At 49.2% G+C, this 22240-nt stretch overlaps 1 protein-coding gene across 2 annotated transcripts in view; it reads right to left on the bottom strand.

Moving 5' to 3' along the window:
• ST8SIA5 (ST8 alpha-N-acetyl-neuraminide alpha-2,8-sialyltransferase 5) overlaps positions 1 to 21986 on the bottom strand; it is a 64318-nt gene extending 42332 nt beyond the window's left edge. For both annotated transcript variants that reach the window (XM_012745362.3, XM_012745363.3), the window contains exon 1: positions 21476 to 21986. In XM_012745362.3, the coding sequence (XP_012600816.1) occupies positions 21476 to 21606 (131 nt within the window). In that variant the 5' untranslated portion in view covers positions 21607 to 21986. The remainder of the gene's footprint in view (positions 1 to 21475) is intronic.
• Positions 21987 to 22240: the final 254 nt, after the last annotated feature.

Here is a 22240-nt window from a genome sequence, read left to right as displayed (position 1 = left end):
ATTTATTTATTTATTTCAGACACATGGTTTCACTCTCTCGCCTGGGCTGGAGCGCAGCGGCATCATCATAATTCACAGCAGCCTCAAACTCCTGGGCTCAAGCAATCCTCCTGCCTCAGCCTCCCAAGTAGCTGGGACTACAGGCATGCGCCACCATGCCCGGCTAATTTTTTTTCTATTTTTTGTGGGTTTTTTTTTTTGAGACAGAGTCTCACTTTGTTGCCCAGGCTAGAGTGAGTGCCGTGGCGTCAGCCTGGCTCACAGCAACCTCAATCTCCTAGGCTCAGCGATCCTACTGCCTCAGCCTCCCGAGTAGCTGGGACCACAGGCACGCGCCACCATGCCCGGCTAATTTTTTTTGTATATATATTTTTAGTTGGTCAATTAATTTCTTTCTATATTTTGGTAGAGATGGGGTCTTGCTCAGGCTGGTTTTGAACTCCTGACCTCGAGCAATCCGCCCACCTCGGCCTCCCAGAGTGCTAGGATTACAGGCGTGAGCCACCGCCCCGGCCCTTTTTTTTCTATTTTTATTAGAGAAGGGATCTCGCTCTTGTTCAGGCTGGTCTCGAATTCCTGACCTCAAGCGATCCTCCTGTCTTGGCCTCTATTTTATTTGAAAAGAAGAAAAAGATTTGAAATACATATGGCAAAATGCTAACATTCATTAACATTGTTCATTCTCAATCCTGACGATATGTATGTCAGTTATACTGTTCTCCATCTTCTTTTGCATTCCATCTTTTCATAATAAAAGTAAATGTTGAAATAATTTTTTAAAATTGAGTGCTCAGCTGTGCTAAACCAGTAATCACTAACAAGGTGTTGGAGTAGCCAAGCGCAGCTTCCTGGACTCGGTCAGCCTTGCAGATTAAGCTAACACAGAACACTGTCTTGAACCTAAGCAACCCTAACATATAAAGATTTATGTAAACCGGTTTATTCAAGACTGGATTCGGATGTGCAGAGGCCCCAAGCCCTGAAAAGTGTAGGGTGCCGCCTCACACCCACACTTCCTCAAAAGCCACGTGCCTGTGAAGATTTAAATAGCTCTGTCTGGATTTTCTGACTAAGAACTTGGGATAAGTTCATGGAGGCTCAGCTTTTTCTGTTGTGGTTATTGTTGACAACCTGGCTCAGCCAGGTCCCCTGTTGTGTAATCCACAGCTGTGTCATTTCACCTTGCTCACCAAGCAGTGAACCCCACAACCGTCTGAGGGTGCCGAAAGCTGCCTGGGCTTCCCAGAGCCAACTAGCAGGGGAATTTCAGGGCAAAAGGCAAAATCACATCTCAAGGGAAGCAATTTTTTTTTTTTTTTTTTTTTGAGACAGAGTCTCACTTTGTTGTCCAGGCTAGAGTGAGTGCCGTGGCGTCAGCCTAGCTCACAGCAACCTCAAACTCCTGGGCTCAAGCGATCCTCCTGCCTCAGCCTCCCGAGTAGCTGGGACTACAGGCATGCGCCACCATGCCCGGCTAATTTTTTATATATATATCAGTTGGCCAATTAATTTCTTTCTATTTATAGTAGAGACGGGGTCTCGCTCTTGCTCAGGCTGGTTTTGAACTCCTGACCTTGAGCAATCCGCCCGCCTCGGCCTCCCAAGAGCTAGGATTACAGGCGTGAGCCACAGCGCCCGGCCTCAAGGGAAGCAATTTAAAAACAGGTGGAGTTGCCCATTACAGTGGAATTTTACCTCCATGAATAATACACTCCAAAAATTGAGGCATTATCTTACAAAAATGTATGCCAGAGGATTAAAAAAACATATGTTGCAAGCACCATGATAGCTTTATAGGTTATTTCAAATCTTCCCAAAAGCTTGGAGGTCGGTATAACTACACCCATTTCATAGATGAGGACACTGAAGTCCAGGGAGATTAGATTTACAACCTGCCCAGATATTTCGCAGAGCAGAGAATCTATTCAAGACAGAGTCCTACTCCAGGGATTGCGTTTCTTCCTTTTCTCCTTTAACTCCATGTTTTCCATGCTCTTTGGGGAGGAAAAAGACTTTTCCATTATTCCAATATTTTAATATTGTTACAGCTGCTGCTGTCTTTATATGAAACAGCTATATTGTTTCATATAAAAAACAAAGAAGTCTTCATATGAAACAAACCACAGAGTACGTATCATAAAGTGGAGACGCTGAACTAAATCGCCCCTGAGATCCTCTCCCATTTTGACTGAAGACCGGAAGTCACAAGATTTCTAACATGGCGCTTCTGGCACTGGAGGCCGGTGGCGGCAATTTTGCGGGGCACACAATGGGAGAAGGAAATGGCGGGTCCGAAGTGCTCGGCTCACAGCGTGTGGGCGCCCGCACAATCTGCCTTCACATATGGTGGGCACACACGGCGGGCCTGGCGCCAAGCACCCGCGAGTGGCCACTCGGAGATCCACTCAAAAAAGGCTGAACCTGTGAGGCCCAGGACACTGGGCACTGCGGACACTCGGGTTCCCCACCCTTGATGCGGGAGCCCAGGACCCCGCGTGCTGAGTGCTCAGCCCAGCAGAGTACGGCTTATAGCCCAGGTCACCAAAAGGCTGGCCAGGTGCCTCAAGACAACATGCAACCGAACCCATCCTGGCAAACCACCTGCGAGACCTCCTGGGTCAGCCCCCCACAGGCTTTGGAAGGCAAGACAGAAGCCACTGTCGTCATGACATTTTTCAGGTCAGTAGAGGACAGGAAGGCAGCTGCTTCCTAGCTGGGCTCCTGGCCTACATGCCTTCCCTGCCTAGTGGCCTGCATGCAGTCATCAGAGTGTGATTCCTAAGGAGCATGCCAATAGCACCCCTCCTCCTCTCTAGAACCTTCTGAGAATTCCCACGACTCAACGTATGAGATCCCAGGCTGTCATCTCAGCACCTCCCTGTGGTGCCCCCATGCAAACCTCAGCTTCCTGAGCGGCTGCCACGTTCCTGCCCTCACCTCTGCCTCTCCTACCTAAACCTCCCTAGCTCCGAGGTCCAGCCCAAGCACCACCCCTTCCCTGCAGCCCTCTCTGCCTGCCCTGGCCCAGCCTGCTGGGCTACGCTGCCTCGGAACCAAGTCAGCACTTACTCCTGAATGCCCTTGGAGCCTCCCAGCCTGCCTGACTCAGCGGTCCCTTTTGCCCATCTCTGTGAGTTCTGTCACCCCTCCATGATTATAGTCCTTAGTAGGGAAAAAACTAGGTCATATGTCTAAACCTGAGCCCCAAATTGCCTTTGCCAAGGTCCCTTAAGCAAGCCAAGTAGGAAAAGGGGCCAGCAAGGGTACCTCAAGATTCTGTAACTCCAGGATCCTGAATTCCACCTTCCCCAGAGGCCAGTTTGTGGAAAATTTGAACAGGAGGTTTTTATTTTTTATTTTTATTTATTTTTTTTTTTTTTGAGACAGAGTCTCGCTTTGTTGCCCAGGCTAGAGTGAGTGCCGTGGCGTCAGCCTAGCTCACAGCAACCTCAATCTCCTGGGCTCGAGCGATCCTTCTGTCTCAGCCTCCCGAGTAGCTGGGACTACAGGCATGCGCCACCATGCCCGGCTAATTTTTTATATATATATCAGTTGGCCAATTAGTTTCTTTCTATTTATAGTAGAGACGGGGTCTCGCTCTTGCTCAGGCTGGTTTTGAACTCCTGACCTTGAGCAATCCGCCCGCCTCGGCCTCCCAGAGTGCTAGGATTACAGGCGTGAGCCACCGCGCCCGGCCGAACAGGAGGTTTTTATTAGTCATGGGAAAGAGGAAGAAAGAAAAGGAGGGGGAGGTGAGCTGGGCACACACGCCAGGCTGTCAAGTCCAGCCCTCCAGGGCGGGTGAAGGGGCTGTGGCCACAGAGGTGCTCCCAGGCAAACCTCCACCCCAAGAGACAAAGCTTACAATGAGAGTCCAGCAATGCCACGGAGACCGTCACTGTCCCTAAAGTGTCTTATCCACCGACCAGTTGCTCAGGTCCAAAAGAGAATGGCCGTCTTCCCACCAACCATTACACATGGGCTTCTTCAGTGCTAGGAGACATCGCTGCTGCTCTCAAGAACTGACAGACAGTCCTGTTGTATTGTCAATTGGAAATGACCACCTGTGCACAGGTGAGGTCCCAGGCAGAATCTAGGGGTGGAGGGTGACGGGACAGGAAAAGCAGAGAGCTGGAGGAGGCCAGTCCAGGGCTCTGTCAGGAATTGCAGTGATCACCCCAGAAACTGCTAGTTCTCACTGAGGAGCAAATGGCCCCAGTTGTTGAACAGCCTTTAGTGGGATTTCAGGCAGCAGCACTGGTTTGATGAGGAAGAAATTTCTGGATTTCTGGATAAGAAGGCATTCCCAGGGCCCCTCAGTCACTCACACACCTGCAGCCGCCATGTTCCTTTAATACCTGCCCCATAGGTGGCCACTTTCTTCAGAGCTTTGATAACCATCCAAGGAGGTGCCTCATCTCTGGGAAATACTTGCCTCCAGAGATTCCTGGATTCCAGAGATTCTGGCTCCCCTAAAGCCCACATTCCAACATCCACTAGCAGCATGACTCCAGGCACTGAACCTCTTGAAGTATCAGCTTTCTCAACAAAGTAGAGGAATAACCCTTGACCTAAAGATAGAAACAGTCCACAAAAGCAGACATATAGATGCTAACAAGCATATAAAGGCTTATGTCTAATAATATACAATTTAAATGCACTGAATCCAATTTTTGCTTTCAGAAAAGATAATAGGATGAGAAGAAGTCTTACTTTCCATATGCATACCCTTTCCTGTCACTTGAATCTCACACATGCACACATTACCTTTTCAAAAAATAAAACCAAAGTAAATTCTGGTGTGGGTTTAATCTCACTAGTAACCAAAGACAAGCAACTGAAAATAATACAATCTTATCTTTAACCTATTGAGTTGACAAAATATATGTAATGTTAATACTCAGGGCTGGTCATTGGTACCAACTTTATGGAAGAGAATTTGGAAATATGGATCAAGAGGCTGAAAAATGCTTCTATCTTTGGTCCTAATGATATGCCTTCCAGAATTTTATCCTCAGTAAATTATCAAAATCACAAAGGTTTGAACCAGATGGACTGTTATCAGAAGTCTGTTATTAATCAAGAAACATCCTAAATACCCAGCATTGGGGAAAGGTTAGTGCTTCAAAATGAAAGGTGGCCATATAGCCACAAAAACATCATACATAAAAAGACGTGCCAAAAACTTCCTATGTCTCCAAGCAGTGGGATTATGTGGGATTTTTTCCATGCTTCTTTATACTTTTCTGTTCTAAAAGCTTTACAAGGAACATATATTATTTTTATAACAACATAAAAAAGTAGGAACAATGTAAACTCAAAACAATACAATAATAGTAATAATACTGAAATAATAATCCTAGACAACTTCATAGATTGTTTGGAGGCACATAGCAGGTCCTCAGTAAGTTGTTCTTAAACTTTCTCAAATAAGAGATTAATGGATGCAAAAGCTTTCTATTCTCCTCCTTTTTCTTGAAGCATCACTTTAGGAAACCTGCAAGTACTTTCTCGTCTCTTTGAAATGTGTATAAATCCTTTTCAAAACTAAACAGGCCTTTTGTCAGTTTAAAACCCAGGGATCTCTTTCTGGAAGACCAAGGAGCCATCTCTTTGAAATGTGAAAAAAAAAAAAATCAATGAAGATATTGCCCCTAGCGCCTAGTTTCTGGGGGAGGGTAGGTGCCTAACCTACCCTCCAAGGTGCCCCCTTGGAGCAAGGGGGCACCTTGCTCCAAGCTGCAAAACTACCTCCTGTCATAAAGATTGGAGAGGTGTGTTTCTCCTCTGGATAAAGCCAATTAGCTAACATGGATGGTTACTCCAATAACCAGGTAAAGTGAGGATGAACTATGTATGACAAATGGTGCCGTCAACCACTTGAGGACTAGTTGTTTATCTTAAGAGGATGTAGGTAGTGGGTTGGATCCCATTCTGTTTTTGCAATCTCTTAGCAGATTGCCTGTGATGCGCATGGCATTCTGACTTAATGCTTATTCCATAACAAAAATATTTTATTTCTCTAACAAAAAAATAGCCTTTGGTTACTCTTTTGGTGTCGCACTAATAGGAGAGATGACAGTGATGATGATGGCTGGTATTCATGCAAAAATGAAAAAAACAGGGGTAGTTGTCTTACTTCGAGATCTCTGTGCCCAGCCCACAGCCCCTTCTCCTCCCCATCAGCCCATCGGGGCAGCCCAGGTGTGGAGGGGGGGGACCCCAGGAGCCAGCAGTCAGAGTGGCTGGAGCAGCTGACCCAAAAGCCCTTCCTGAACCAAGTCTTGACCAAGAACAAAGCCAAATCCATGTCTCCCTTGAATCAACTCAGTCTCGAGCCAGTAGGCCACCCAAGAACAGGTGCCTTTACCTTCCTGGTAGATCCCATCCTGTCCACAAGAGGGCCACTCTCATCCTGTGACAGTCATCTCTAAAGATAGATATAGGGACAGTCCCACAAGGCCCTTGCTTTCTCTGAAAAGCTCTGCTTTGAGAAGCTTATCTATGCTCCCCTTGCAACTTGTAGAGTGTAACACACTCTGGCTAGAACATCCAACAAAAGTACAACCGTGCATTCTTGCTTCATGTTTCCACAAAGTGCTTCACCTCCACGAGGTAGCAAATTCAAGGCTAGGGGATGAGGAGGCCGGACAGAGACTGAGTGAAGTGAAATCAACAAGAACTGAGGAGTGGCTGGGCGTGGTGGCTCACACTTGTAATCCTAGCACTTTGGGAGGCTGAGGGGAGGATCACCTGAATCCAGGAATTCAAGACCAGCCTGGGCAGCATAGTGAGACCCTGTCTCTATCAAAAAAGAAAAAAAGAAAGGAAAAATAAATAAAGAAAGAAATAAAGAACTGAGTAGTGAATGTTCTGCCCAACATGTGAGAAGACAGGCTTCCTGTTACCACTCAGATCATTTTTCCAAAAGATGCTGGAATTCCAGAATTTTATTTTCAATCTCCCAATTCTTAAGTGCTATCAATTCAAACTTGAAACATTATGCACACCAAATATGGCATGCTGTAGGCTGGGGACCACCCAATGGCAGCCCCTGATTTAACATCTTGCTGAATCCTGAACCCCGTTCTGTGTATGTCAGCCATCACAGCTGAGGAAACTGAGGCACAGAGGGCGAAGTTAGCTCCTGGTCAGCTGGTAGCAAAGATAGGCCTGGAACCCAGGAGTCCTGACTCCCAGTTCAGGCCTCTCAACACCCAAGTGCTGGATCCTGTCCCAGGAGTCAGCTACGCACAGTGCACCCTGGGGTGTTCCCACCCTGGAGCACTGGGTCAGCTCAGCCTTCTGGCCTCACACACGACAGCCCTGCTCGCCACTGCAACAGGTGCCCACGCCTGTCACCACCCCTTTCCCTCCCACGTGGCGGGGCATAGACTAGGAATGCAGATGACTGTGCTCACTATTGTTACAGGCTGACTTGAGTAGGCTCTATTTGAAAAAAATAATAAAAGAAGAAAATCATTCACAAACGTCGCTACTTTTGTGGGAGGATAATCTATTGGATTACTCATTTGTATTTTCCCTCCCTGTTCCAGAGAGGTAGCTTGGCTTTTTGTCTTCTCACTTTAGGGCCATCTGGGTTGTGGGGGCCGAACGGCTTCATAGGCCACGGAAGCAACTGTGCTAGACCGAGGTCCTGCAGGGAGGAGGGAGGCCAGCGCCTTTGGGTCTGGGGAGGGCTGCAGTGGAGGTGGTGAGACCACAGCCCAGGGGAAGATTCCTCAGGACCAGGAAGCCCACGAGAGTGGTCTGGGGTCCCTCTCTCCTCAGAAGGGACGGCAGGGCCTCGGAAAGGAAGCTGCTTGGGGCAGCTCAGGAGGCTGCATCTAAGGTTCTAGAAGCCTCCAGAAAGCAGTGGGCGGATCAGCAGAGGCCAGTGTGGCCCACGGAGTCCCCTGACTGCTTTGTTCCTCACAAGACCTCTAGGGTCTTCACACACTCCTGCGGGCTGGGGGGAAGGCGTCTCAACAATAGTGGATTAAATTTCCCACCGGCTGGTGAATAAGGTTTAGTCATATTTTTTTAATTAAAAGAAAGGTAAAAAGTGAGGCATTTCTTTCACACCAAGCCAAGCCTGTGAAGTAAAATGTATAAGCACTCTTCTATTATTAATCTGCAAATCGCAGGCGCTGTACCTCAGGGCTGATGGAGAGCACCTTCCTTTTACCGATTCATGCCATTTTTATCTTGTTATCTTACATATACATCATATTTATTTTACCATGTGATTCTACATTTGTCGAACAGCCACACCAGGCTGGGTGCTGAGGTTCAGCACTGAACAACCCACCACAGGTCCTGCCCCAGTGGCATTTAATTTCTATTAGAGGGAGACAGATATGATGACAATAAAGTAATAGGTGACAGATCGTGTACTATGCCAGAGGGTGACAGGTGCTGCAGGAAAACAAAGGGAGGAAAGGGTCACAAGGTGTACGAGGTGAGGGAGGGATGCTCTTCTGCAGGAAGTGGTCACAGGCAGGACAGGAAGTGGCCCGTGAAGGGCCTGGTGGTTTCTGGGTGCTGCCGGAATGCGCCAGCACTTGGGAAGGCCAAGAAGCCACATGAGCCAGGGGCAGGGAGGCAGGTGACGTGGCATCAGTTTACAGAAGCAACGCCACCTTTCCGTGGTCCTCAAAGCCTAGACGGAGGCAGGTGTGCCCAATTTCATCTTCTGGGGAGCAAAGAACTCAGCTGGGCCAGCCAGGAGACTGAGGGCTGAGCCTGGGCTGTGGGCCTCTCTCCCTCCTGGGGTGCTCAGATTGCCCCGCCCCCACCCCTGCGGCCCTCCGTCCTCCCCGGTCCAGGTGAGGATCCCGGGTCCAGGTGAGGAGCTGGGCCTTTCCGGGAAGGCGGCTGGGACCTTCCCACTCGCATCCCAGCGGAGGTGCTGCCAGCGCAAGGTATTCAGGAGGATTAATGGGCATGATTACCAGGTTCCTCTCTCCCTTGCCAGTGCTGCTCCTGACTCACTAGTGACTCACGTTATCTTCCTGTGAAGCTCCAGGCGGAAACATGCCCTCCAGGAGAACCTCGGGGGAAAGGGAAGCGGTTTCATTCCCCAGGGTTCACCTGGAGGGCCTTTCATTTGGGACAAAAGAAAAGATGCTGCAGGGTGGGAGCGTCTTGAGGGAGGAGAGGAAGGCCCCGCCACAGCAATCCCCAGGTGGGCCCCCCACCATGCCCTCCACCCCCTGAAAGGGAAAGGAGGGAACTGGCGGAGCTAGGACAGGCACAGAAGTGGATGGGGCTCTAGCAGGATGGCTCTGGGCCCCGGGGCTTGGTGACCAGGTGGCTTTCTGGATTCTGAAGCCATCCTGGTTCCGCAGGTCCCAGGGGAGTGCAAGTCCTTAGGGTGCCAAAGCAGGGGGAGGGGCAGGGTGCTCACTGGGGGCCACCCAGCCATGGAGGGGTCCAGACAGAGAAGCAGAACAAGCTCCAGGCAGAGCCCTGGGACCACCTTCAGCCTCGGTGCTGCAACGGCTGAGCTAGGCCCCCAAGGCCAGGCTGAGCTAGGCCCCCAAGGCCAGCCTCACTCGACATGTTCCTGTCCTGCCCCTGCCTGGTGTCCCAGACCTCCACTGCCTGTCCACCTGCTCCCTGCTCATCACAGCTTGCCTCAGGGCCAGGCCCACACAAGCGGGCACCCAGGGCCATCCAACGTCCCCACCCCTCTTCCAATAGCTCCTTGTTAGATGTTTCATCAACATTCATTTCAGGGAGGGGCTCCTATAGTGGGAAAGCAGGAGGGGGCGTGCACCAGCCTTCCCGCGCTCCGCTGCACTCAGGCAGCAAGCACAGTGCCGACCCCTCCCTCCTCCTTGCAGGGCCGTGGACTGACATGGACATTGGGGGAGTCCCCTCAAAGGCTCTCCCCAGCATTCATCATAACCACTCTCTCTGTCAAGAACTCTCACAGCTACTGTTTCTCCACCTTATCACATGCCCTGGATTCTGTGCATGTGTGTACAAGGTGTGTGTGCGTGTGCGTGTGCGTGTGCGTGTGTGTGTGTGTGTGTGTGTACACACCTCCCAGGCTAGCACCCACACTCTCCCCCAAGCCTGTGGGACTCAGTCCAGCCAAACTTCTCCAACCATTTCATTCCTGCCCCAGGCCCTTTGCTCCTGCTGGTTCCTCTGTCATAGGTTGAACTGTGTCCCCCCAGAACTCACACGTTGAAGTCCTACCGCCCAGCACCTGTGAGTTTGACCTTAATTGGAAATAGGGTCCTTGCAGGTGTAGTTAGTTAAGTAAGATAGGTCATATTGGAGTAGGGTGAGGCCCTAATCCAGTATGACTGGTCTCTATATAAAAAGGGCAAATTTGGACACAGAGACACACACAAAGGAGAAGGCCAGGTGAAGATGAGGGCAGGGATCCACAAGCCAAGGAACACCAAAGAGCATCAGCAAACCACCAGATTCAAGTGGAGAAGCATGGAACAGAGTCTCAAAGTCCTAAGAAGAACCAACCCTGCTGATCTTGGACTTCCAGCCTCCAGAACTGCGAGAAGATAACTTTCCGTTGCTTAAGCCTCCCAGTCTGTGGTGCTTGTTACAGCAATCCTAGCAAACTAATATGCCTGGGGTTGCCTCTCTAATCCTCTAGGACGAAATCTTACTGTTCCTTCCAGGCTCCACTCAAATCCTAAACCTTGTCCAGTGGTTCCCAAACTTGACTCTGTGGAGCAACTGGGGCATCCTTTGAGCCTCTGCAGAGGAAAGAGCTGAAATGGTGGAGGGTGGGGTTAAGGGGGGCAGGACTGGAACCCCCACCCTGTTTCAGGCAGAGCAGCGTCCCTCTTAAGGTGAAGAAGGCACAGGCTCCTACACAGCCCTAGGCCAGGGCATCTCTCTGGTCCCCAACTCCAGCAGCATCGAACAAGAGTGGACATCATCCACTTGGCATCCAACACAGTCCTTAAACTTTCCATGTGTGTTTGACACCCCCTGTCTCTCCCCAAGAATTCCTTGAGAGCAACCTGATTCAAACTGATGCCCACAGCAGAACTGTCTAGTAGAAATATTTCAGGGGCCACATATATAATTTAAAATTTTCTGGTAGCCACGTTATAAAAAAGTAAAAACACATGTAATAAAATGGCTTAGAACTAAATACACATAGACACACAAATGAGTGCATGTAAAACCAGTGAAATCTGAATTGAGGAATTGTAATCAAAGTTAATTGTCTGGTTGTGACATTGTACTACATTGTTTTGAAAGATGGGGGAAACCTTTGGGGGAAACTGGGGAAGTGTCTACAGGTTCTCTCCATGTTATTTCTTATAGCTGCTGTGCATGAATCTAACACATCTCAAAAAGATTTTTAAAAATTAAAAGAAAAATATAGGTAAAATTTTAATAATATACTTTAATGAACCTAATAAGATCCAAAATATCATTTCAACATGTAAACAATATAAAACATTCATGAGATATGTCACATCCTATTTTTGTCTCATGCCTTTGAAATCTAGCATGTATGTTATTCTTACAGACTGGCCACATTTTCAGTGCTCAGCAGGCACATGGGGCTAGTGGCTGTCATATCCATCAATGCACTGGGGCTAGTACATAAAGGGCACTCAATGTATGCTTGCTGCCGGAATGAATGAATGAATGAATTAATGAATGAATGAATGAATCCGTTAATCAGCCTGAACCAAGAGGACCTGAGATTGGACCTGCAGAACGGAGCCACCCACAGCCAGGCGGCAATGAGTCACGGGTCACAGGTGTGAGGATGTCGTTTCTGCAGGCGCCGGTGGTGGAAAGGGAACCAAAGGAATGAACTCGGATTAGGAGGAGGATAGCAACCAATGGAAGAAAGCCCTTGGGGACTGCTGCCTCCTTTAAGCCTTGTTCTGGGGGTTTGTGGTTTATCGCCAGGAAATGGCAGTGGTGGTCCCAGAAAGTATTGGTCCTTTGATCTGCTAGGGAAGAGTGGGAGCTGAGAGGCTGGAAGGAAGGGAGGCTTGTGCTTCCTTTGCCCAGGGACTTAACTTGGCAAAAGCAGCACAAAGCAGATGCGATCTTAGGCTGGAGTGGGCGTGGATGCATTATGTTCTACCAGTAACCCCCGCCCCCTCCAAGCATGGCACCCACACACAACCCTCCCTCCCCCCACAGTCCAGGGGCTCTGCAGGACCTCTGGGCCCCTCCCAGAAGGATCGCTAGCTTCTCCTGAAGGTCTCCCTTGTGACCCACATCGTCTGAGCTGGACAACAGAACAGCCACCAGTATGAAGCCAAACTATGGCCAGAAAGCCCATCATCGGCCTCAGAGCACTGGGGTATAAAAGGGAATTTACAACCCTTCAATAGCTTCCATCACCTGCTCCTCCCACCTCAACACTTCAGCTTTCCCCCGCAAAAGCCCCCCAAATCTAGTGTCTGAAACCCACCAGTACTTTGAAGCCCCTACCAGGTTCCACCTGGCTACTCTCACCACCCCAACTGCTATCTTCTCTGAAACCTACAAGAACTACAGCCTATGCCACAGAATTACGAGTTTATTTATACACCATCTTATATATTTTTCATGTTTGTCTCTTTACTGTTCTGTAAGTGTTCCTTAAGGATGTATATCATACCTAGTAATTCTTTAGGAACATCCCTTCTCCTCTAGCTGAATGGGCCTTTAATGAATGTTTCTTGATTATTAGGAAAAAGTTTTGGGATTCCCTTTATATGCACTCATTCATTCGACAATTAATGTCAGGCACTGTGCCAGGTCCTGAGAATTCAGAGATGAATAAAATATCTCTTACAAGGGTCTTACAAGCTGTGTGACCTTATACATGTTACTTACCCTCTCTGCATGAGTATTAAATGAGGAAGATTGTATCCATTTACCAGGACGGTGGTGAGGATTAAATGAAACAATCCTCATTAAGGATTAGCTCCTTAGGTTATAGCCTAGCTCATGAACCCTTAGTGGATGTTAATAGTTAACATTATTGCCTGATGGGTCCTTTACCTGTGTATGTGTGCTAGAGGGGTGCTGTTCGTAGGATAACAGGTAAGGTTAAGAGTTAAATTAGAGAATTACTAGATAAGAAGTGAATAGACCTGAATAAATCAAAGAGGAGAAGCTAAACCCTTTAAGAGGTAAAATTTCCCTGGGAAATACAAATGTTAAAAAGAAAAGGACTGGAGAGAGAGATGGGCAAGTAAGAAATGACGGGACCCAGAGTGAGAGAGCATCACTGTGTCCCCAAGGGACATTTGGGGAACGGACAGGAAACTAACATCCATTGCCTAGAACAGGACTACAGAGAGGCTGGCAAGGTGTAGGGTTGACACTTGAAAGTGGGGGCCTCCTTAAACGCTGTTCCCTGGGTCCCTCGCTGGCCTCACCCTCATCCCAGCCCTGCAGCAGGTGCTCAGCAGAAACTCGCTCCGTTGCAAGTTAAACGACTGTAAAGCTGTGTTGCTGGCATGGCACGCACCGCGGCTGCAGTCAGATCAGCATCCTTTCTCCTTTCTGGGGTATCCTCGCACCCTCCACTAAAGAACCACACTCTGTAGATCCTCCCATCTCCAAGGTCCTAGCTGCCTGGGCCTGTGCCTGTCCCCTGGGTCGGGGGAGAGTGGCTCCCTGAGGAGGACCTTGGAGTACACACATGTAGGCAGCACCAAGTCAGGCTGTACTTTTCCTCGACCCAGTTTTGTGTCCTCAAATCTCAGGCCTGCACCAGCCACACATAGACAGCCCAGCCGTGTCCTCGAGGTGCAGGAGAGAGGAAGGCTGGGGGGAAGACAGAGTATACAGGAAAGTCCTCTATACTGGAGGCAGGACGAAACAGGCCCAGCCTCCGCTCCTGTCTGCTGCGCATCACACAGACAGCACCAGGGCGGCGCGGGGCAGGATGTGCTAAGTACAGACAGTACAAGTACTATGAATTCAGAGATGAGAAAGCACACTGTGGGCTGAAAACAGAAAGAGAAGAAGGATTTGGCCTGAAATATAGCCAGGAAGGGAAAGCAGGTGGGGACATGGGTGGGTAAAGGCCCAGAGTTAGGACAGATGTGATGTGGTCAAAGACCCTTGGCTGGAGGAGGAATGCTCGACTTTCAGAGTGGGCTTCAGGGTCAGATTGACCATTAAGGGAAAGATTTTTGTTTGGGGAGAGTGTGGGGACCAGAGACACTCAAAGACTTCCATTTCTGGCAAAATGGCAGACTGAGAAACCCTCTGGGGCAGGTGCTGTGACACACCCCCTAGCTCCCCTTTCAGGAATGAAGGCCTTCCTCCCCACCTGGTGGGGGCGCCACAAGCAGACAGCCCTCAGCTCTCAGCCCTCTCTGGGCATTGCATCAGATGAGCAGAGCCACCCTGCTCAAGGTTATGCCCCCTTCCAGAGATAGCCCTCACCCAATGACTGATCAACAATAAAGTATAAAGGTCTGGCTTCCTCACTCCCCCAACTCTGGACAAGTCTGAAGGGCCATCCTTGCTCCAGGGTTGCCCGTAGGGTCGGCTGAGGCTTTCTCTGGGACTGTGCTGCAGCCCAATTTCTCCCTCTCTCCAGTCAAATTTCCTCCTCCTTCCTCCCTTGAGTATTGATCCCCAAAGCGCTTCTTAATAAACATCCTGCACTCTAGTGTCTGGCTCAGAGTCTCCTTTTCAAGGAACCCAATCCACAACATCCTCCCACTACAAAGCACTAAAATAACAATTAAAACATCTTTTAAATGGATGAATAATCTGGCAAGAAAAGAAGCAGCAGACGAGTTCTAAAGCCAGAAGCTGCTCTAGACACATCAGCCAATCCCAGTGATTCATGTTTTCCCTATAATAGCCATAGGGCTCACCTAGTCTAGAAGGTCATACTAGAAATCTCCTACTAAAGCCAGGAAAACACAAATAATCCAAAAGGCAAGAAAGGAGAAAAGGCAAGATACATAAAAGACACAAAATTTGATGGTAGAAATAAATCGTTAGGCATCAGTAATCACAATAAATATAAATACACTAAACTTTCTAGGTAAAAGACAGAGATTGTCAGACAACATATGAAAACTGTAACTATTACACATGCTGTTTGTAATAGACATAAAGTGAAAGACATAAAAATGTCGAAAAAAGGAACCAACATCACAAATATCATGTTCTCTCACCACAATATCTTTGAGTTAAAAAATCTAAAAGTTAAGTAAAAAAAAGAAGGTATCTGGAAAATTTAAAATATTTCTGAATATATGAGTGAAAAAATAAATTATGATAGAAATTAGAAAATACTTGGAATTAAAGATAAGGAAAATATCTTTGGTATTTACTAGCCGTATGATCCTGAACAAATTACTTAACCTCACTGTGCCTCAGTAAAATGAGCATAGTAATAGTATCTATTACTGTTGTTTAAGCATTCAGTATGTTAATATATAAAGCACTTGGACTAACGTCTGGCACACAGTAAGTACAGTACAATTCTGAGTTGTCATCATTATTATCCTTCCCCAAACTGAAGGGATATAATTAAAGAAATATTTGCAGAAAATTTTGTAACCTTAAAAGTTTACATTAGAGAATAAGAAAGACTGAAAATTAAAGAGATAAGCATCCAACTTAGGAAATTAGAAAAATGACAGCATTAGACCAAAGCATAAAAATTAATGAAATAGAAAGCAAACATCTAAGAGAAAAACAACAAAGCCAAAATCTGATCATTTAACATAGACAGTTTTAAAAATAGAAAAAGAAACAAGTAAACAATGCGAGGAATTAAAAAGGGGCAAAACTGTAAATGTAACAGAGAGTAAATAGAGAATGTTACAGACTTCAGACCAATAAACTTGAATTTTTTAATTTCTGGAAAAATACAATTTATTGAAATTGAAGAAATAGAAAACATAAATTGTCTCACAATCACTAAAGAAATGGATTAGTAACTTAAAGTCTTCACATAAGGAAAACATTAGGTATAGATATACAGGTCAGTTCTACCAAACTTTTAAAGAATAGATGATTTCAAAAACTTGCACAAACCATCCCAGAGAATAAATAAAGAGGGAACATTCCCAAGTCATTTTGCAAGACTGGTTTTAAAACCAGATAAAGATAGTATGACAAAAAAAAATTATATGCCAATATTATTCAAAAACAGGAAATACAGCATCCTAAAAAAAAGTCAACAAAATCTCACATCATATAAAAGAAATAATACACCATGAATAAGGAGAATTTAACCCTAAAATTTTAACCCTAAAATTACAGATTTTTAGCACTAACAAAGGAGATTTGGGGCATTAGGGGACCTAAAGGAAGAGGGGACAATTTCCATGCCCCTCATTCTAGAAAACCCTTCCTTTAATTCTTCTTTCAGCACAGACACCTAGAAAGGGTGATCTGTGCTTCCTGTTTCCACATTCCCCTTTCGCCACTCACTCCTTCACCACTGAAAAGAGGGTCCTGTCCCCACTGTTCTCCCCCAGACTGTCCTTGCCTCTATTGCCACCCAGTGGACACATCAGCCCCACCCCAAGCGAGCTATCTGCAGGGTATGACACAGCCCACCCCTCCCTCCCCTGGTTTCATTTCACACTTCCATCTCCTCAACTCCCCCACCTCTCTCCAGCCTCAGTTTCCAGAGCCAGCTCCCCACTCTCAACCCCTTAGGTGCAGACTCCCTCAAGGCTCTCCTTTGTGCCCTGACCCATTGTCATTTTCCACTCTGCTCTCTCCCCGGGGAGTTCATCCAACCCCACCAGCCGGACCAGTGTTTTATTAACTAACGGTTTCAACCCAATGGGTTGCAAAATCAAATTGAGTGGATTGCTCCTAGGATTTTTAAAACCTTTTTTTATTGTGGCAAAATACGCATCACATAAAATTTACCATTTTAACCAGTTTTAAATGTACAGTTCAGTGGCATTAGGTACATTCACATTGTTGTGCTACCATCACCACCATCCATCTCCAGAACTTTGTCATTTTCCCAAACTGAAACTCTGTACCCATTAAGTGATAACTGCCCATCCCCACACCCAGCCCCTGGTAACCACCATTCTACTTCCTATCTTTATAAACTTGACTATTCTGGGTCTCTTATAGAAGTAGTATCATAGAGTCTTTGTCCTTTTGTGCCTGGCTGATCTCATTTCGCACAAGGTCCTCAAGGTTCATCCATGTTATAATATGTTTCAGAATTTCCTTTCTTTTAAAGGCTAATGGCCCATGTATTTTTTTAAATGAAGTAGAATAGATTTTTTTTAATGAAATGGAATAGAAAACACTAGAGCACGTTTCTCGTAATAAAGCCAAGCATCATTTCACAAAATGTTTCAGTTGGGCGTGTATGTGAGTGTGTTCGAAATCCCCAGGTATAATGTATTTTTAACTGTGCATTACAACCATAAAAGTTTGTAAAACACTGATCCCCATGGTTGGTGACTCCAAAGTCTACATTGCTCACGTGGCTCTTCTCTGGATAGCTCCATGAGATCGCCTTCCAGGATCTGAGCAGATTCAGACCCTAACTTGTTGCCCTCTCTCCCTTCAACATGCTCCTTCTCACACGTGGCTACTTTGTTCTCCAGAATTTGGCCCTGCCTGTCACCTCCTGCCCCAGCTACACAGTCCTGACATCTGAGAAATGCAGAATCACTTAACTCCTCCCAGCACCTTTCAATCCTTGCTCAAACTGGGTTTCATCCTCCCTCCTTCCACCTCTGCCCGTGCCTATGGGTCAGTCCCCTTTCTTGAAGACCCTCAAATGCCTCCAAGTGCCTGGAAGCACACCGATTGGCCACAGATCCCTCCTTCCCATCCAAGAGACCCTCGCCCATTCCTCCAGGCATGGCTTGGGTACAAGCTGGGTGACTTTCTGTTTTCCCCAGGGGGCCCTGAACTGTGCCTGTCTTACACACCACTGTGTCCTCTGCACCTAGGGCGGTGCTCAGCATTTAGTAAATCTTTGTCATGTATCTGTTCAATCAAAAACAGACATAGGGAAGCCAAGGAGATCATGGGCAAGCTGCTCAGCTTTGTTTCCTGTCTGTCCTTCCTCACCCATGGTGTGCACCTTCTCCAACAGAGATCTGAGCCCCTCAGCCATCACACTGCCCTGCCTCCCCCGCTCCTGCCCAGCAAAGGTGTTTGCCAGCAGGGTCCCCAGAGTTCTGACTGCTCCCAAAGCGCCCACTGCACAGCACAGAGAGACGCTAAGGCTCCAAATAAATAAGTGCAGGATGATTCATATCCCCCACTTCCATTCAGTGCATCCTAAACTCGAACCCTAAATTCTCACTGGAAGAGCCAGAGCCTGCCATTTTGGGGTCCCTGAGCTCTCTGGGAGATGGCATGGTGCCAGCTCAGCACAGAAGCAGGGAATGGCAGCCTTCGGCATCCCCTGGCACTAAAGTAGATCTGCTCCCTGCGCCAAGTTGACTGGGCTGTGACAATACCTCCCAGGCTCTTCTCCTCTTTAACCCTTCAGTGTGCAAGGCCCAGACAACCTTCCTTCCTAGTGGCCTATCATGTCTTTACCCTGCTCAAGGACCAAATGTGGCTCCCTATGGCCCAATGAACCAAATTCAAATTGTCCCTCTCAATCTTCAAAGCACTTCACCAAGGCTGGTGACCCACCCTTAAATCTGCCCCCTTCCCCCCTTCTTCCCTTCCCCACTTCTTCCCTCCCTTCCACCAATTGAATCCAGTTCTTCACGGTGTCTCTTCCAGTTACAACCCCTGCATACACACCAGTACCCCCATCAATCATTTATTCAATAGCCACTACTTACTGAGAACCTACTATGTGCCAGCACCTTATCTGGTGCTCAGGGTGCATCTGGGGCAAAACAGAGTGAATTCCTGCCTTATGGAGCTTCTGGTCTACAGCAGAGTTTCTCAACCTTAGCACTACTGACACTTGGGACTGGACAATTCTTTGTTGTGGGGGCAAACTATGCACTGCAGGATCTTTATAGCATCTCAGGCCTCTTTTCACTGGATGTGAGTAGCGCTCTCCTCTCCCCAGCGGGACAACCAAAAATGGCTCTGAAGATTGCCTAGGGGGTGAAGGGTGACTGAGAATCACTGTTCCCAAGCAGCAGGAGGAGCTTGTCACAGATCACCTGGGGAGCTTGTGTCAAAGGCAGGGTGCTAGATGCCACCCTCAGAGAGTCTGGTGTCAATGCCCTCCAGGTGATGCTGATGCAGGCCCTCCCAGGACCTCTGCTTGAGGAACACTGGTCACGTATTTCTGGACAGGAGACAGAATCACATCGAGTCATTACGATAGGCATAGGAAACAAGACAGGTAAGCAGGCGCTAGGGGTGCAATTGATGTGGCAGCCACAACCTCGTTAGGGATCAGGGCCACCACCCTGGTGAACTGACCAACAATGAAGCCAAACACTACAGCGTAGGCAGGGTCAGCGGTAGGACAGGTGAGAGGAGACAGTGCCACCTGTGTCTCTGCCCCTGTGTTCCTGCCCTTGTTCTAGATATACATGACCTTCCCTCTTCAAATCCTACCCTTCCTTCAAGGCCCTCCCAAGTTCAACTTCTTCTGAGCAGTCTTTTCTAACTCTTTCTACCCATCAGTGCCCCTCTTCTCAGACAGTTTAACACTGATGTCCTAGCTCATTCATGACCATTTTGTTTCCCCAAATAGACTTCAAGCCCCTGAGCACCAGGATGGCCCCCTCTTCTTCTTTACAGACCCCAAGGCATCCTTTCAGGATCAGGCACACACATTTTGCTTACTTGATTGGATTAACCCTAGTTCCTGGAGTGAGGCCTGCAAGGCAGCATCCGCCCGATTGAGGGGCTCAGGGTCTCTGTGTGCAGGAAGATGAGAAGCACCTTGCAGGCGTGCTGAGCTCTGGGCAGCTTGCCCATCCTCCCAAGACCAGGGAGGGCTTGCCAGGTGGCAAGCAGGTAGTAGTTCAGTTGGCACTTGCCATGGGCACTGATACTCTCCCCCTGTTGACAAGGGAGAAGGAATCCCAGCAGCCCCAGCAACTCTGGGGAGGTGACAGCAGGGGACAGGAACCCAGAGCCACCTTGCTGAAGAACAAGTGCCAAGACAGCCGCTGGCAATGGTTCTGCAGGGCTGTAGCAGGCCATTTGGGGGACCTAGCTGTCCTTGCACAGGTTCATCTTAAGTGTTACAGTAAACAAAAGAGGATGCAGGGGACACCAGTGCCATACAGAGCTTATGAGCTCCCGCCAACCAAGGAAGAACTGTCTCTGGGAAGGTCAGGAGCAGTGACGGGCTGGAAACAAATGTTTGGGACAAGGTGCCTCCTCCTCCTCAGCTCTGGGGGAGTTCCAAGGGAGGGGGAATAGCCTAACTGCTTGGCTTTCCTCCTGCAGCCAGACACCAAGCAGCAACTCACCCTCCCACCCTCGTGGGCAGCCCGGATTGGGAGCACACATGACTGATGTAGAAACCAAAGGATGAGAAGAGAACAACTGTGTCAGTATTTGGAAGTTGAGAGAGGATGGCATGCTCACACAGCTAGAGAAGCATTTCTTTTCCTATCCGTCCGGGGTGGGGGCGCGGTGCCGTGAGCGCAGGGAGACACGGCAGCAAAGGGAAAAGGCTCCAGCAGAAAGGAGCGGGGGGCCCTTTCCAAGAGAGGCTCTGCTGTGGGAGTAGCGGGGAGCAGATCTTCCCCCCTCCCCAGTCTCTCAAACCAGGCACCCTAACCTGAAGCGTTTCCCCTAAGACAGCAGAGCCTGCAGAAGGAAGCGGTGGGCATTTGGGTGTTTCTTCGCAAACAGAGAGACTGAGGCTGTGCCCAAATTGAGTTTCTGAGTGACACCTCCTACTGCTCTTTCTCTTCAAGGAGTTTGCCCTGGCTGGGGGTAGGGCAGGGGTTAACTTCTGCTGCAGCTCTGACCTTTTGCGCTAAGGATGAGAAAAAAAATATATGATTCAGAAGGAATCAAGTTGTGAGTTTCACAGATCCAGGGCTAGGGGACTGTAAGAATTCACTATCCCTATCGCGTCGTCACAGCCCACTACCACCTGCACCTAGCCTGACGCTCCTGGGGGTGGGGGTGGGGAATGCTTTTTCTCCGAAGGGTCCCTACGAAAGTTCGGCACTCGGGAGTTAAAAAAAAAAATCTGATTTTGAGCTCTCCACGCCCCCGGAGGCCAACCAAATAGCCATAGGTTGGGACACAGAGATCCAGGCGGCCGCCCTAGGCATTCAAATGGATTAATTGTCAGCCCAGCTGCTTGGAATTCTAACCTGGCCCCCATTTTTCACAGCAGAACAAAGTTGTCGGGGCCCTCCAGCCGGCGCTGGGCAGGCGCTCTCCTCTGGCTGGGAGCAGAGGTGCGCTTCGAAGCGCACGACCCGAGCCTAGCGCGGCAGTGCCTGGGGCTAAGTGCAGACCCCGCTGTCACTCGTCCTGGAGACGCCGCTGCCGACGCTGCGACCGCCACCTGGGAGGTCGCCCACCGCGCACCCCACCCTCTCTCGGACTTTCTTACCTCTTGATGTAGTTCCTGCCATAGAGGATCTGTTGCAGCAAGGTCACCAAGGCGAAGGCGCAGATGAAGATGAAGAGCAAAGTTCGGTTCCCCAACAAATCGCGACTGGCCGAGGGGTCCGCGTAGCGCATCCTGGCGGCGGGGCGCCGCGGGCGCAGGGTACCGGGCGGCCGGGCAATCACGCGCGGAGTTCCGGGGCCCTGGAGGGCACGCGGCCGACTAGGCGCCGCACGGCGCGATCAAGCAGGCGGGGGACTTTGCGGGGCAAAGTTTCCGGCTGGCGCGGCCGGAGCTGCAGGAGCCGGGGGCATCCGAGCGTCGCAGGCGCTGGGGCGGTGGGCAGGATCGGGCTGGCCGCACGGAGCTCTGCCGCGGCCCCGGGCCTTCGCTCCAAGATGCCTTTACCTCCGGGCGCCCATGCCCGGCAGCCGCCGATTTCCCCGCGGAGGGGCTACGCCAGGTGCCACGAGCCGGAGGCCGCCCCACCCGCCGAGGTGGCGGCCAATGAGGAGCGGGGCCCGGGCTCCGTCCGCCGGTGCGCTCCAGCGCGTCGCGCACCGCCCCCTCCGGTCGGCTCCGGATCGCGGTCGCCCGGCGCGCGGTGCCTTGCCGGGGGCGGGCCACGTCTGATGCCCGGGCCCGAAGGGGGGGATCGCAAAGCTTGGCCTTCAGTTCTGCGGCTGGGGGTGGAGGGCGACAAAACACCCGAACAGTCTGGCTAATGACAGGCGGGCCGTGGAGAGGGGGAGGGGTGCAGAGGAAAAC

This window comes from Microcebus murinus, chromosome 17, assembly GCF_040939455.1.
Source record: "Microcebus murinus isolate Inina chromosome 17, M.murinus_Inina_mat1.0, whole genome shotgun sequence".
NCBI classification, from domain to species: Eukaryota; Metazoa; Chordata; class Mammalia; order Primates; family Cheirogaleidae; genus Microcebus; species Microcebus murinus.
The sequence above is the reverse complement of the archived record's forward strand: the minus strand, read 5'-3'. Positions and strand labels throughout refer to the sequence as shown.